This window comes from Pseudonaja textilis, chromosome 1 (assembly GCF_049901715.1).
Source record: "Pseudonaja textilis isolate UNSWEBS1 chromosome 1, rPseTex1.2, whole genome shotgun sequence".
Lineage (NCBI taxonomy): Eukaryota > Metazoa > Chordata > Lepidosauria > Squamata > Elapidae > Pseudonaja > Pseudonaja textilis.
Genome location: NC_141990.1, coordinates 26750914 through 26765459, shown reverse-complemented (window position 1 = coordinate 26765459; position 14546 = coordinate 26750914). Strand labels below are relative to the sequence as shown.

The 14546-nt window shown below is 38.9% G+C and overlaps 1 protein-coding gene across 1 annotated transcript in view; it reads right to left on the bottom strand.

Moving 5' to 3' along the window:
- Positions 1–14546, bottom strand: part of NCOA1 (nuclear receptor coactivator 1) — a 282196-nt gene that overhangs the window by 24638 nt on the left and 243012 nt on the right. The window contains 3 exon segments of the mRNA XM_026715989.2: positions 1431–1616; positions 5448–5619; positions 10765–12106. Coding sequence (XP_026571774.1) covers positions 1431–1616; positions 5448–5619; positions 10765–12106 — 1700 coding nt within the window.

Below are 14546 nucleotides of genomic sequence, written 5' to 3'. Positions count from 1 at the left end.
TGGAAACTTTGGGAAGCTTTTTTGTGAGTATCTTGGATTCCTTAGGGGATTTGCCAGAAATTGTATGTTTCTGTACATCTTGAAATGCTTAATAAACTTTCCTCATGAGGCAGATCCATGAATATTGTATTTAACCTACAGGAGCTCAATAGAAGGACCTTAATTGCCTAAATTGAAAATGGGAAACTGGAATGTGTGACAGACTCTAGAGTATGACAGTATCTCACATACAATAAGCAAAAAGAGGAGCTTTAAGATGAATGTTCAAAATTTCCTTCTAAATACTCTATAGTGCTGCAATATAGATCTTTTGGTGTTGAAGTTGGACGATGATAGGATAAGACATTTTTAGATTCTGTAGTGAAGACATTTTTTCTACTATTAAGATAGCTATTCTTCATTCTTGTGTTTTTACTTTGGGTGAAAGAACTACTGAGCAGAACTAATGGTTCTGAGTCGGCTAAGCATGTGATAATTACATTTGAACTTCAATATGCAAAACAAATTCCTTCTCCTAGCCATTCAGATAATCAGCCCAAGAAAGCACCACCAGGCTCTACATTTGGACACAAGGGACAAATATGGTCTAATGCAGGGGTGTCAAACTCAAGGCCTGCGGGCCAGATTCAGCCTGTGGGGTGCTTAGATCTGGCCCTTGGAGCCACCCTGGAAACAGTGAGGGACCAGCACGCAGTGCCCATGACAGCAAAAACGGCCTCCTGAGCTCTGTTTCTGGCTGAAATGGCCTCCTGCAACCTCTGCCAGTGAAAAGGGAGCTCCCGAGCTCCATTTTCGCTGGCAGAGAGTTGCAGGAGGCCATCGCAGCAGGAAACAGAGCTCAGGAGGCCGTTTTCGATGACAGAGTACTTGGGCTGCCACAGGTGGCCCCAACACGAGTGACATCAAGCAGGCTATACCCACTCTGGCCATACACACCCTGCCCCCGAGGTAAAACACAACTCTGATATGGCCCTGAATGAAATCAAGTTTGACACCCCTGGTCTAATGTTTAAGGTACTGAACAAAGGGGAAGTCTTGGTTCAAATCTATTCTCAGCCATGAAAGTTGAGCAATTTTGGGCAAATAACGATCTCTCAGTTCAAATTACACCAGGGAAGGAAAAAGTGCTACGGATGCTCTTTTTCTCCTGGAGGAAAGTTAGGATACATGCTTAGCAAATATTAAATAATAATAATAATAATAATAATAATAATAATAATAATAATAATAATAATAATAATAATAATAATAATAACAACATAATGTAGAGGTTAAAAGCCTCACGTGGTCACATGTTTTACTGTACGACAGTCTAAGTCATTATTTTATAGGTCGAACTCCCTGAAAGAGCTATTGGGAAAAGGAATTCCTTTTTATATGGATAGACCTTAGAAATAGAGGTTTACATTCATCATAGTAGAAGCACATACCAGTATCTGCTTGAAAGGGACTCGGGCCAGGTACTGCCCCCCTGCCTTGTTCCGATGGCAAGCCATGATGAGGGCTGCTGCCATTTGTGGCAGGGAAAGGTGCTGTCCGTAGCTGTACTGGCTCCATTGGATCACAGAATTCAAATGGGGACCGTCCGGTTTGCATTCCCTGCCCACCATTAACAGCTGGAACAGAAAAGTTCAGTTCAGAGAGCAGCACAGAACTTCCCTGGTCAGTCAACCAAAGATGCTACCAGCAGTGATATTAGATAGAGAAGGTCAAGGTTGTATAAATTGGCATTAGAGCCACACATGATGTGACTCAAATGTTGTCCTTCTCTTGACCTTTCCTAAATCTTTTTTCACATAAAGAAAAATGTTAATTAAAAAAGCTTTAAAACCCACAGTGCAAAATCACGTAGTTTCTGAAAATGACCAGGGAAGACATGATAGCAGTCTTCCAATATTTGAGGGGCTGCCACAGGGAGGAAGGGGTCAAGCTATTTTCTAAAGCTCCTATAGGCCAGACAAGGAATAATGGATGGAAACTGAACAAGGAGAGATTTAACCTGGAAACAAGGAGAAACTTTCTGACAGTGAGAACGATCAACCAATCGAACAGGAAGTTGTGGGAGCGCCATCAGTTGAGACTTTCAAGAAGAGATTGGACTGCCATTTGTCAGAAATGGTGTAGGGTCTCCCGCTTGGGTGGGGGGTTGGACTAGATGACCTACAAGATCCCTTCCAACTCTGATTATCTGTATCTGTACCTCTCTTCTGGTACTGTACTTACTGTCTGGAATTCCTATACAAACCATCAGAGGGCTCTCTTTCCCACTCAACAATTAATAAAAATTCCTTTGCTTTAATCAAAGGAATCAAGCCCCATATTTTCAGTTTTCGATGTGACAAACATTATAACCCAGGTATAGATTTAAACCACAAGCTGAACCTACTTGGAAGGAAAATTCTAGCAGCAAAAATGTGAATTTCTTCCCTCAGCTTCTATTCTTTTTTACATTCTCAAATATTGCTTAGCTGTTTCAGAAAAAAGATTGTGAAAAATTAGTACTGGATAATGTTCATGTTAAAACCTGAATAGTAAAAGTTATCTACCCTCAGTTGCTAAGAAAGCTTTCAACTGCATTCTATAAAAAGTGTATAAAATATGTAAATCCAAATTTAATTTTTAAAAAGTTGCAAAATTATCAGAGGTTTAATTGAATTCAGCGATTCTCTTATCTAGCTCTAACTGCAGAAAAATGTTTCAACCTTCAATCCTACAACTATGTTTGCAATTATGTTCTTGGGATTCAAAAAACTAAACAGATAATTCTCTATTTACAAAGCATTTGCAAACTTATAAATGATATAGGGTAATTCTGTCAGGTAAAAAATAACTGTTAACCTAAAGGTTTGCATGCTTCCTACAAATAACAAGAATAAAGTTAATAACAACAATACTTATTGCATTCTACCTTATAATATTAATTATCTGGGACTGATATCGTCTTAATCAGGGCTGTCAAACTCGCGGTGTGTGGGCCGGATGCGTCACGTGCTGGCCATGCCCAGGTCCAGTTTAGCGAAGGGGAAAAAAGCCACAAGTCACGTGTTGCTGTTGTGATGACGCGAGTTTGACACCCTTGGTCTTAATTATCTTTCAAAAAAAAAAAAACCTTATCTCTCAAAAGGAATGAATCCCATTATAAAAACCATTGTAGATTTTTTTATTAGTTTTTAAAAGTTGGGTTTTCTAAAGCTTCACATGGAGTAAAGCCTTCAGTGCACAGGTTAACAGGCTTGAGTGAGCAGCATATTATTATATTTGCATCATGAAACTCAAAGAAATGACAGCAGAAACGATTAGTTAAGACAATCAAGAGGTGAACAGCTTTTTTCAAACCACCTTGTAGTTTCTGCATTTAGGGAAAAGCAAAAACTGCTCTTTGACATACACATGCCTTGTGCCTGAGCACTATGGTTCATAAAACTTATTTCTCATAATGCAGCATCCTGCCTTTTCTTTCTACAGCTAGCAATAAGCCCAGTGCTTATTTCGATAAGTGTATCTCAATAAGTATGAAATCCAGCAAACAATTACTTCTTGTGACAGGCTTTTTATATATTTTCCTGGTTTAGTTATAAGGCACTATAAAATTGGACACAAAGAAATCACCCAGCCAAGATTTTGCTCAATACAGGCTTTCAACATTTCCCTGGTTGCTAATGGCAAAGTAAGGATCACTTCTAGGTCATCAAGCAATTTAGCATTACCAAATTTATTTTTTTGCTGTTCTCGTGCCTCGTTTTAAAGAGCACAGATAATTATTAAAAGCTAGCTGGCCAACTAGCAAAACAGCCTAGTAATGTACCACATTCCCAAGAGCTTCATAAACTTATTAAGTCATTTTATTTTATTTGAGTCCTTTGGGTCAGATATGAGTTATGGTGACTACATGGATAAGTCAATGCAGTTTTCTTGGCAACACTTTCAGAAGTGGTTTACCACTGCCTTCTTCCTATGGTTGAGATGGAATAATTGGTCTAAAGTCACTCAGCTGGCTTCCATGCCTACAACAGGATTATAATACAGTCTCCCAGCTTCAAGTCCAATTCCTTTTACTGCTATATTAAATGGGTTTTAAATAATTTATCTGCCTTATAACTGGAAGGCCACCGGTTTTTATCCTAAAGCCAACATAGGCTAAATTCAACACTAGAATGAAGCGTCCTGGGCAGACCCATAGATTGTTATGCTAGCTGTCTAAAAAATAAAAAAGGAACCTTGTAGATCTCAGTGATGAAGAAGATACGGGAATACTACTTGCACTGCTAATGATATTAATAAGCTGTCTCTGAACACTGAAGTTCCAAACTGCCATGATGACCTAACAACGCAAATAAATTGTCAGAGTTCTGAAAACTGATCATTAATTTAATCATCTACTTCTCCCCAGAGCAATTGGATGTTAATGATATGAGGGTCACCATTATTTAGTTAAGGTTTTTAAATCTTATTAATTGGCAGTTTTCTGAGTATTTATATATTTCTGATTTGGCTGCTAATTACCTTGAGTCTGACAGAAATAAGAACCATACAAAAATCTGTACATATAAAACAAAGGAAACCCATACTGGAAATTCTGTAAACCAATTATGCATAATGGAAATATTTATTTCTGAACCTTAGGACTTAAAAGATTGAACTTACATTTAATATTCCACATCTGGGGTCTTGAAGAAGAGAAACTATTTAGAAAGTTTTGAGAGAATTTTGGCTGAAAATTTAGGAGGTAGCTTAAAAATGTCAAATATGGGCTAAGCAGTGTCATGGCACTGAGAAGTTAATGGACTACTTAGCAGCTGGCAAAACTATAAGCACTTTGACTTGTGCCAACTTAGTACACACTGACCTGAATTAAAATATCATCTCAGTTTGGTTGCATGAACTGATTTTTCTGTGGAATACAAGCAATTCATAACAAGCAATTCATTTTCTCCTGATAATTCTATAACAGGGTTGAGAATGAAGAAGAATTACTGATTGATGGAATATGTCGCTTCCAGCAAAACAGTTCCCATAAAAGAACAACAAAGATTACATAGGTGCATTGATCTTTCTAATCAAACTATCCACATTATATATGTGACCAAGTAAATGTTTGCTTCTCCATTATTATAAATACAACTTTAAATGAACTACTGCTGTTTCAGCATCTTAATATGAGTTTTAGTCAATACCTGATACTTCCCCAAAACACCATACCTCAAGAATCAACCTTATTGTCTTGAAAATGCAATTCCGAAATCCCATGGAAAAACACATGGTTCAGCTTAAACATTATCAAAACAAATTTGATTTTAATAAAGGAATAGAGATGATTACTGGATTTAGAAGGAAGCTTGACTTTTAATCAACACCTAAACATCTTAAGCACATGCAATGCTGGATTACAGTTTATCAACCACAGGAAACACTATTAAGAATTATTTAAAAGTCTTGGAGGTACATACAGCTCATCCCAGTAGGAGTTCTTGCAGCAGTACTGGGCTGAAGGGAGGGGCTCAGGATCTCTGACTTGATAGTAATGCCACCACTTTCAGTTGTCTCTGACCCACACAAGCCTGGTGTCAGCTGGGCTGACTTTTCCAGCGGAGGCAGCATCTGCTCAAGATCAGATGCAAACTGAAGAGAGAAAGCAAGATGATAAGTCAGCTACTAGCCTTTGAGAGACAATCACAATTAGAAGTGGATTTTTTTTAAAAAAAATGCTAGTCCTTTTGCTTGGGTTTGGTGCTGCAATGGTTTTTTGTTTCACATTGCTATACCTCACTTCTAGCAGACACTTAACCAAAGTGGAATCTTATTTGCAACTACATCACTGAAGAACTGAGAGAACCCAGGCAAAAAAGTGATAAATATGATAGAAAGATGTATTTCATTATTAGCACAGGAAAAGAGAAAATGCTATTGTTTAAACTAAGCACCATCTACATTAGGGTCAGCCTTGCCTGTTCCCATCTTCCTCTGCTATATTAAGATGGGAAAGTATCAAAGCAGAGAAATATACACACAAATACACACATCCACATCTTTTAATTTTTTAAAAAAATCCTCTGGGGTATTTTGTGGTGGTGGGCCAGGGGACTGTGCTTAAAATAGCTCAAAATGTTGTTTTATTGGGTGGCTCTTGATTTGCAATCTGGACCTTGATCTAGGGGGAGGGAGCATTCAGAAATACCTCAAGGATAAAATTACTGGCAATATGAAATAAAGGTACCTTATGGGCTTTGAAAAAGTTGATCGGAAGATGCCTGAAAAGCTGACAGCTTCACCTATCTCACAGAAACTTTTAAGAATTAGGAGCCAGTTGAATAAACATAGCTATGTGCCACTCTGCTCAGAAATGCATGCATATATATTTTGAAATGTATTTATTGATTAAACAAATGCATATGGCCACCAAATTCACACATGGTGACTCTGGGAGGATTACAACATTAAACAACCCAAAATATTAAACACATACAATCTGTCCCCATCCCAGGTAGCAGCAACAAATGCAATCATAACAACCATTTGATTGGCTCCATGTCAGTCTGAGGTCCCCAAGCCTGCAGATAGAACCATTTCTTCAGAGGTAACAAAGTGGAGGGGTGGGTTTCAAATTAAAATTGGTGCATATTTCTTTAGCAGGATCGGGGCCAAGTCAATTTGAGCCAGTCAGAGGTGGTATTCAGCAGGTACTGACCTATTCTAGACAATTGGTTGCGGAAATTTTGAGTAGTTCAGAGAACTGGCAAATACCACCTCTAACTGGATATTTTACAGTATCCTTGCCCTGCCACTCCCACCAAGCCACGCCCACAGAACCAGTAATAAAAAATGTTTGAATCCCACCACTGGAGCCATTAGAGAAGCCTTCATCTGTCTCTAAACTCCATTCCCACCGAAACCCAACACTATATGCTGATGTTGCTAGACTTTCAAAAATCACATAAAGATGTAGTTACTTGTCCAGGAATATTGAGTGCTACACTATTCTGCTTAGTTTTGCTGTGATAGTGTTTAACTGTTTCATAATACCTCAACTTATTTTGACATGTATGCCTTATAAATAAAATGTGTGTTTAGTGATAGTTCTGATAAACAAATTCACAAAGAATGTAATTAAACCCTAATAATTTTAGTTTTTAAAGAAAAAAGCTATTCAGGAGAGGCAGTTTGGATATGAGAATTGATGTGATTCTCAGACCTAAAGACAGGGTTTTGTAGGCATGACCCTTTACAATAAGAAGACCTCATATTGATACCCTGAAAATTCCAGGTAGAGTTCCTGGAGTTGACGGCTGCCTGCAGGCTTGGGAATAACATGGGTTATTTATTATTTTATTTATACTTTATTTTATTCCATTTTATTCTTCCACACTTTGGCACTTTCCTAGTTGTACCCTTCTACCCAAGACCTTTTCATTATCTCCAGCCTAGAGAGAAATTTAAACTACTTTGATCATTAGCTTAGAGCCTGCTGGTCCCTTAAAACTCAGATAAAACTTTTGTGATTAAAGAAATCATGTCCTATAAGTTTATTCAATATTGATATCCATGGACCCATATCAGCTACAAATACACATTAGTTATTCTTTTGGTCATTAGCAGCTGTAAATTAAGAATTTCAGGTTCAAATTATTTAATTATTAGCACCCAATCTGAAAATGAAAAACAATCTGAGTATTATACTCGGCAAAGCGTTACAGTCAGTGTTGGATGTATATTTTGAGTATATTCATAGATATTGTACTCTCAAATTGCAAATGGAGACGTGGGTACTCTATTTTTCTTATCTTCATTTTTAAGTGCTTTGGTTTTATTGTATTGTGAACAGTTGCTGGGGTGCATCCACAGTTTCGTTGTACTTGTACAATGACAATAATGTTCTTCTAATTCTAATTCTAAAATGTAATATGCTTAATTAAGTCAGCTTATAATAGTTACATAACTTTATTACATTTGTAAAATGAAAGACAAAAACTACTATTTAGAAGAAGAGAGAAGAAAAAAGAAGGAAATAAGAATAAAGTCAAAAGTGCAGAAATAAATAAATGTAAAGAAATGACTTCCAATTTTCTTTTAAAGCAGTTATAAGCAAACTTCTTACTCTGGCTTTATAGTACTGCTTACATTTGGCCATAATTTTCTAATTATCAAAATTATATATCATAAGTTCTTTTTTTTTCTGTTTCATGCAAAAAAGTCAATGTGGGATTTCAATCAGCATTAAACTTAAACAATGTCTAATCTCTAATTAAAGCTGTCAGTTTGGCCATCTCAGCAATATCCATCATTTTCACCATCCACTCTTCCATTACGGATAAAAAAGTCAGCTTACAAATTAAAACTAAAGCAAGTGGTTTACTTGATTTTTAGATGGGGCTTATCTGAGAGAAATTAGGAATACTATCCTATCCTATTACAGGAACTGCAATCTTCAATAACTATTCATATTTATGAAACATTATAAAAATCTGGACACCATGTCCTCATGTGAAACAGAGCCAAATGAAGCAATTTTACATGCTCCAAGCAGCTGAGAACCATGTGCCAAAAATCTCTGAACCTTGGGTAACTCTCAGTTACCAGGGAGCTTGAGTGTTGCCCCAAAATATACTGGCAATGTAAAAATCTGTAGTTACTCATCCTGTCCATCTAAGATTGCAGTGGAAGCTTTCTTTTGGGGTCTGCACACAACTAAAGAGGGACCTTGAAATAGGGGAGCTTTGTCTCATTCACTTAAATTCAAGATACTCCCCTTTCCATTCTTTGCAAAGATTCATATCTTTCTAAACATTAAAATTCAATCTTTCTCTATGTATGTATTCAGGCACAATAGGGAAACTACATAAAGAATATCCTGTTTGCTTATTCAACTCATTACAGAAACTACATCTAAAATACATGATTACCGTTCACAAGTTTCATCTAGAAGCCATTTCTGTCTGTAGTGTATTGAGTTAAAGCCACTGTCTCCATTGAACCACAACATGTATTGTTTTAATTTTGATCTTGAAACTGAGAGTTTATTTGACATAAGCCATCCACGTCAATCAAAGGTACGACAGTCATTTTAGGCAGGCCCAAGGCAGCATCAAGATTACTGATTATTGGCAAATTATAATTTGTGTGCAGTACACAATTCTGGTCTTTTCATCTGAAACACAACACGAGCTAAAGACCCAAGGGTGGGCATGAGAAGAACTCCCAACTGCTCACAGTCCCCAACACTGGCATTTTGAAACACACCTGTCTCTGATACAGCAGGTAAATAATAAGTCAATAAGTCAAGCTACCATGACTTGTAGCCATTTAGAAAAACATTTTTCTATTAATTTATTTCCCCTTTACAAACTTACACACTGATGGCCAAGGTTCTGTCTTGTTACCAATATGCTGATTATGTTCTACACTTCACAAACTCAAACCTTCACATTTTGAGCTGCAATAATTCTTGGCACCTCTTACGCATACTAACTGAAGTGTAATAAAAGGATATGCGCTTGTGCTGATATGGATGCCCCCAGTCCATCCCGCATCTTGTCTTGTATGGATAGGCAGAGTACATGAATTTCACTCAACTGAACAAAATCCTGGGATTGTATCAGTAAATATGATTGAAACAGGTGTGCTGCCAACCCATAAACCAAAAAGAAGAACATTTGATACTGACTGGCAAGCATGCTCAGAGATAGAAATCATATTATGTGAGTTAAATTAAGCTATTAAAAAATACCCAGAACAGATTTTGATGGGAGAGACTGATTACTGCACTTTTCTTTCAGGAACAGAAAGGTTGACCACACAGTTTTCTCTGGTATTCCTCAATTTCTTTCTTTCCACCTGCATAAGCTAAGAGGCTTTCCCATACAAATTTTCAGCTTCCTACTGAAGAATATATTGTTCCTACTCAACAACTACTTCATTTCAATAGCAGGTAAATCTTTTAGGAATAAGAAGATCAGTCAGTCCTTCTGTATTCTCATATTTGCAGTTTCTACAAATTATCCAGGCCTACTAGAACCTAAAATGACTAATTAAGAAACAAATAAACTAAAATACTGTATTATGATGGGAGAAGCCTTAAGGGAAGAATAAAAATATGGAGATTTATTTAAGAGAAAGAATTGGTTAGGAGCCTTGGTGGTGCAGTGGTTAGAATGCAGTATTGCAAGCTAATTCTGTTGACTGTCAAGGGTTCAATCCTGACCGGCTAAAGTTTGACTCAGCCTTCCATTCTTCCAAGGTTGGTAAAATGAGGACCCAGATTGTTGGAGGCAATATGTTGAGTCTGTAAACTGCTTACAGAGGGCTGTAAAGCACTGTAAAGCAATATATAAGTCTAAGAACTATTGCTATTACTATTGTTTATTCTAGCCATTTAAACTCTAGTTTTGAAAAACAGATGCTTCCTAAACTATGTTGGAACTAGGAAAGTGAGAACATGGTTTCATTTTCCAGACTAAATATGGAGAGAACTTATGTTCACAATATGGGTGCTACAGACTCTATATTTTTGTGTGTTCTACCAGAGTTCTGAAGTACATATACAGTACTATATTCTTCCTCATTTTATAGATATTGTTTAGGTCTGACATAATCTGTGATTCCTTGCCAAACTGGCTACTATGGAATATATCAACTTTTTCCTTAGAGTTCAGTAAATTCTTGTATTTTAGCCAAGGAGAATCATAAATTAGCAGCAGCAGAAGAAAATAAATATCATTAAAGATGGAAAATGCATTGTTAACATAAACGTAGTTTGAACTAAAAACTCACCTGTCCCTGTGGCTGTAGCTTCACCTCCTCTTGAGGGGAGGGCTTGGGTGGTGGAGCCACAGGTGCATTACAAGGGTCCAATTGCTCTGTGTTTTCTTTCACCTTCACATCCTCCAGGCTCAAGGAAGGGTTAGATGCTAGTTCTTTATCATCCTGGTCAAGCAGATAGCGAAGGAGCTGATGGTCCTTTGAATCCTTCTTCTTCATAGCATCTGCCTCCAGCCTGATGTCAGGGGTTCCTGGAGCCTGGCTCTGTGGTGTAACAGCAGTAGCTGTACCACCAGGCATTCCATCTTTCTTATCATGCTCCATGGACAGGGTGGCAATATCAGAAGGACTGCCCTCCTGGAGGAGCCGATGTAAGATCTTATGTCTCTCTGTGAGGGAACTGTGGGAGGAAGGGCATGCACTGCCCACAGGGCTCCCAGAAGCTGGGGTCCCTGAGGCACCCGTACAAGACAAGGGCTCTTTGCAACTGGTATCTGCATCCACGTGCCGTAACTGCTCTTGGGCCGTGGAAGCCAAGAGCTGGACTAGTTTGTGGCTGGTAGCCTGCAAACACTTGCTGTCACCCTCTGAGAGTCTGTCACTGCCGTGCAGCAAGCTAGAATCCAAGGGCTTGCTGTCATTGGAGCTGTTGTCAGAGTGGGTCATGCTGCAAAGAATGGATGCCATCTCCTTGCTGTCTTTTGGCTCTGTTTTCACGGATGGCATGCTCATTCTGCTGGGGGAGTTCTGATTGCTCAACTGACGCAGGACAGGAGGGGGTGTGGAGTAGCCCACTGGAGGGCTAGGCCCATCAGTCAATCCCTGCATGGAGTTTAATGGGGTGCCCGGATATGGCCTGTTGCTGACAGCACTGCTGCCACTGCAACTGCCCACCATGCCCACTGGGGAGTGTGTATGGGGCATAGTAGGAGAGAATGGGTTGCTCGGCATTCTGGGCCGATGCACAAGTCCAGGGGTTACTCGATGTCTTGGAGACATAAACTGTGGTGGGGTAACCCCAGGACTGTTCATTGGAGAGCTACTAATGTTTATAGCATGGGTACTGTTCGGAGGACCAACTTGTCCCTGGCTTAAGGCAACATTAGCTCCCATCTGGCTTCCAGGTGAACATCCGTAACTGGTTTGGGTGGTAGCAGCATTGCTGTTGCCGTGCAGGCTGGATCCTGATGGGTGGTTTGCGTTGACTGTTAACATGCTACCATTGGAGGGAGGGAGAGGCGTTGGCAGGGATACACCCTGTCCTGGAGAAATGCTGGGGTTCAGTGAGGGACTGACACGGGGATGAGGCATTGTAGAATTAGTGTTCTCTTGAGGCGACAGGGCACTGTGTTCTCTGGATCAACAGAAGAAGAAAAATGCAGTTGGTGGGGAAAGGAAATACAACCCCCCACGCATGTTTCAAAGGAGGGAGTGCAAAAATGCTGTATACCTGATAAAGATTTTATTTATATACATACATACATACATATATGCTCTCTCTCTCTCTCTCTCTCTGTGTGTGTGTGTGTATAGGAAGAAAAAGTACAGCTTTGCTGGCTTCTTTTGAGAGATGAAATAAAAAATGGCTACTATTATATATGTATTTTCTTTTATGCATGGGTCTGGCTATCATGAGAAATATTCCAAAAGGACTTCAATTCAGGAATCAAAAGCCCAAACATAAACCTCCAACTCATTCATTGTCCTGTTCCTCAAAAGGTGAAGGAAAGCCTTCAAACATTCAGGTCTGGACTTCTATTCAGGATGGTATCAAAGCCAGAACTGTTCTTGGTAGGTTTCATAGACATCCAAGTCCTCTCACCCTGCCAAAACTGTTCATGTCAGTTTTGACTGCCAGCCATAAAATAATGGCCATTCTTTGAGTTGCAACCTTCCACCCACAAACTGTAGCTCCCTCTCCATTAAATAATATGCATCTGGGTCCTACACTCTTTCAAATAGCTCTGGGAGTAGTTATTCTTCAAGGATGTAAACTAGCTAGGTCAAATAATTGCATAAAAAGAAATTAGTATATCAAATTAGCAGCATGTGAAGGCAATTAAAAATGTGTCAATGTGCAAATTCATCTCAACAAAATAAATGAAAATATGTAGCAAGTTGAAAAAGATTGAACTAATAAATGAACTGGGCAGAAAAATGGCCTGGCAGATCTTAATCCTAGATCCGGAAGGTTTGTGTTATTTTTGTAATTGTTTGTACTTCTACAAGGTTTCTTCTACAAGGTAATAACTTTTCCATATCAGAACTTGAAAGTAAAGCACTAAGAATGAACGCAGCAAATATTTCATGATTTGGACCTCCTTATGCAATAATTTAGGTGTGGGGGAAGGCTGGTGTAGGAACTCCCTTAAGGCAGGCAGTGAACCTGAAAAAAACCTCCATGGCTGACTAGCAAGCAACAAGCAAGCATAAATCACTTGAAATTTCATAAATTCAATTGGCTGTTCCTATCCGTGATTATCAGGAAGCCCAGTGCCTGATCTTTCCCTTGTGATTTTTCTGAGAAAACTGAAAGCAGAGAGTGCAGTAAGATATTCTTCAAGCCAGCTTTCTCAGACATTTAACCAGAAGTACAGTCTAGCCAGTCTGTTCCAGATCACACAAACCAGATGTTAATTCCCCTCCCCCCCAAATCCATCCAGTGAGATAGGATGCCCACAAAGATTTACTGTCCTGCTAACACTTGGCCAAGTCAAGTGAAATGGTGGTTCTCAGCACAACCTGTTGGCCTGCAGTCTCTAATGCTGTTGTGGTTGCTGCCTTGGCAGCCAACACTGCGTTCGTCTTTGCCTTCTTTCTCCTGCAATTTTCCTCCAGCAGCTGCAATTTTGAGACCTGTCACAATCTCTTCTGGAATGGGACAACTTACCACAGCCAACTTCCCATGGCCAACTCTCTGAAGCCAACTCATCATGGCCAACTCACTGCATGACAACTTGCCATAGGACAATTCAACAATTCAATTATTTAAAATAATTAAAAAATATATTTTAATTTTTGTCATTCACATTTCATTTTTCCCTCCCTTTTTGCATCATTTAAGGATTCTATTACACAATTTCTTCAATATTAGTGTAACTTTTGTCTCACAGCGAGTTGACCATGGTGAGTTGTCTTAGACCAGCATCTTCTGCAGCAGGCAGAAGCATTGGTTCCACTCTTCCTCTCACAACACTCCATCTCCAGCTACCACTATCATTGCCACAGGTCATATCCTCAGATCACAGCTCTCTCTTGCCACAGAAAGCTCAGAAACCTCTGCTGCTAGCATCACCGCCTCCATTCAGGCCACCGAGTTTCTTTTTTTCAACTTAGGGGTGATGAGATAGGAGGAGGACCAGCTATTGACGATTTTACACAAATACTCCTATGTTCAGTATACTTATAGTTTATCTTCTACATAAAGGGATGCAAAGTCACTCTCAAAACTTATAAAAAAGCTTGTGCATACACTCAGACAGAGGAGAATTGAAAAGGGTTCACAGATGTGGCTTCCATAGGTGCGACCACCTATTTTTTTAGGCTCAGTGTGTTCTAGACAAAGGTTGTTCTTTGTAATCAAATTTTATAGATACATAATCATCTTTCTCATGCTTTTCCACGTCTTCCTTTGTCTGGCTTGGTTTTGCATTCACATAGATGTTGTAGAGGAAAGGACAGAATAGACACACAATATTTTTTCACTATTGATGTTTGCAAGCCTTCCATGCAAAAACACTCATATCAATAAAAACTAAAAACATACACATATATATACCAAAGACTGCTGATCA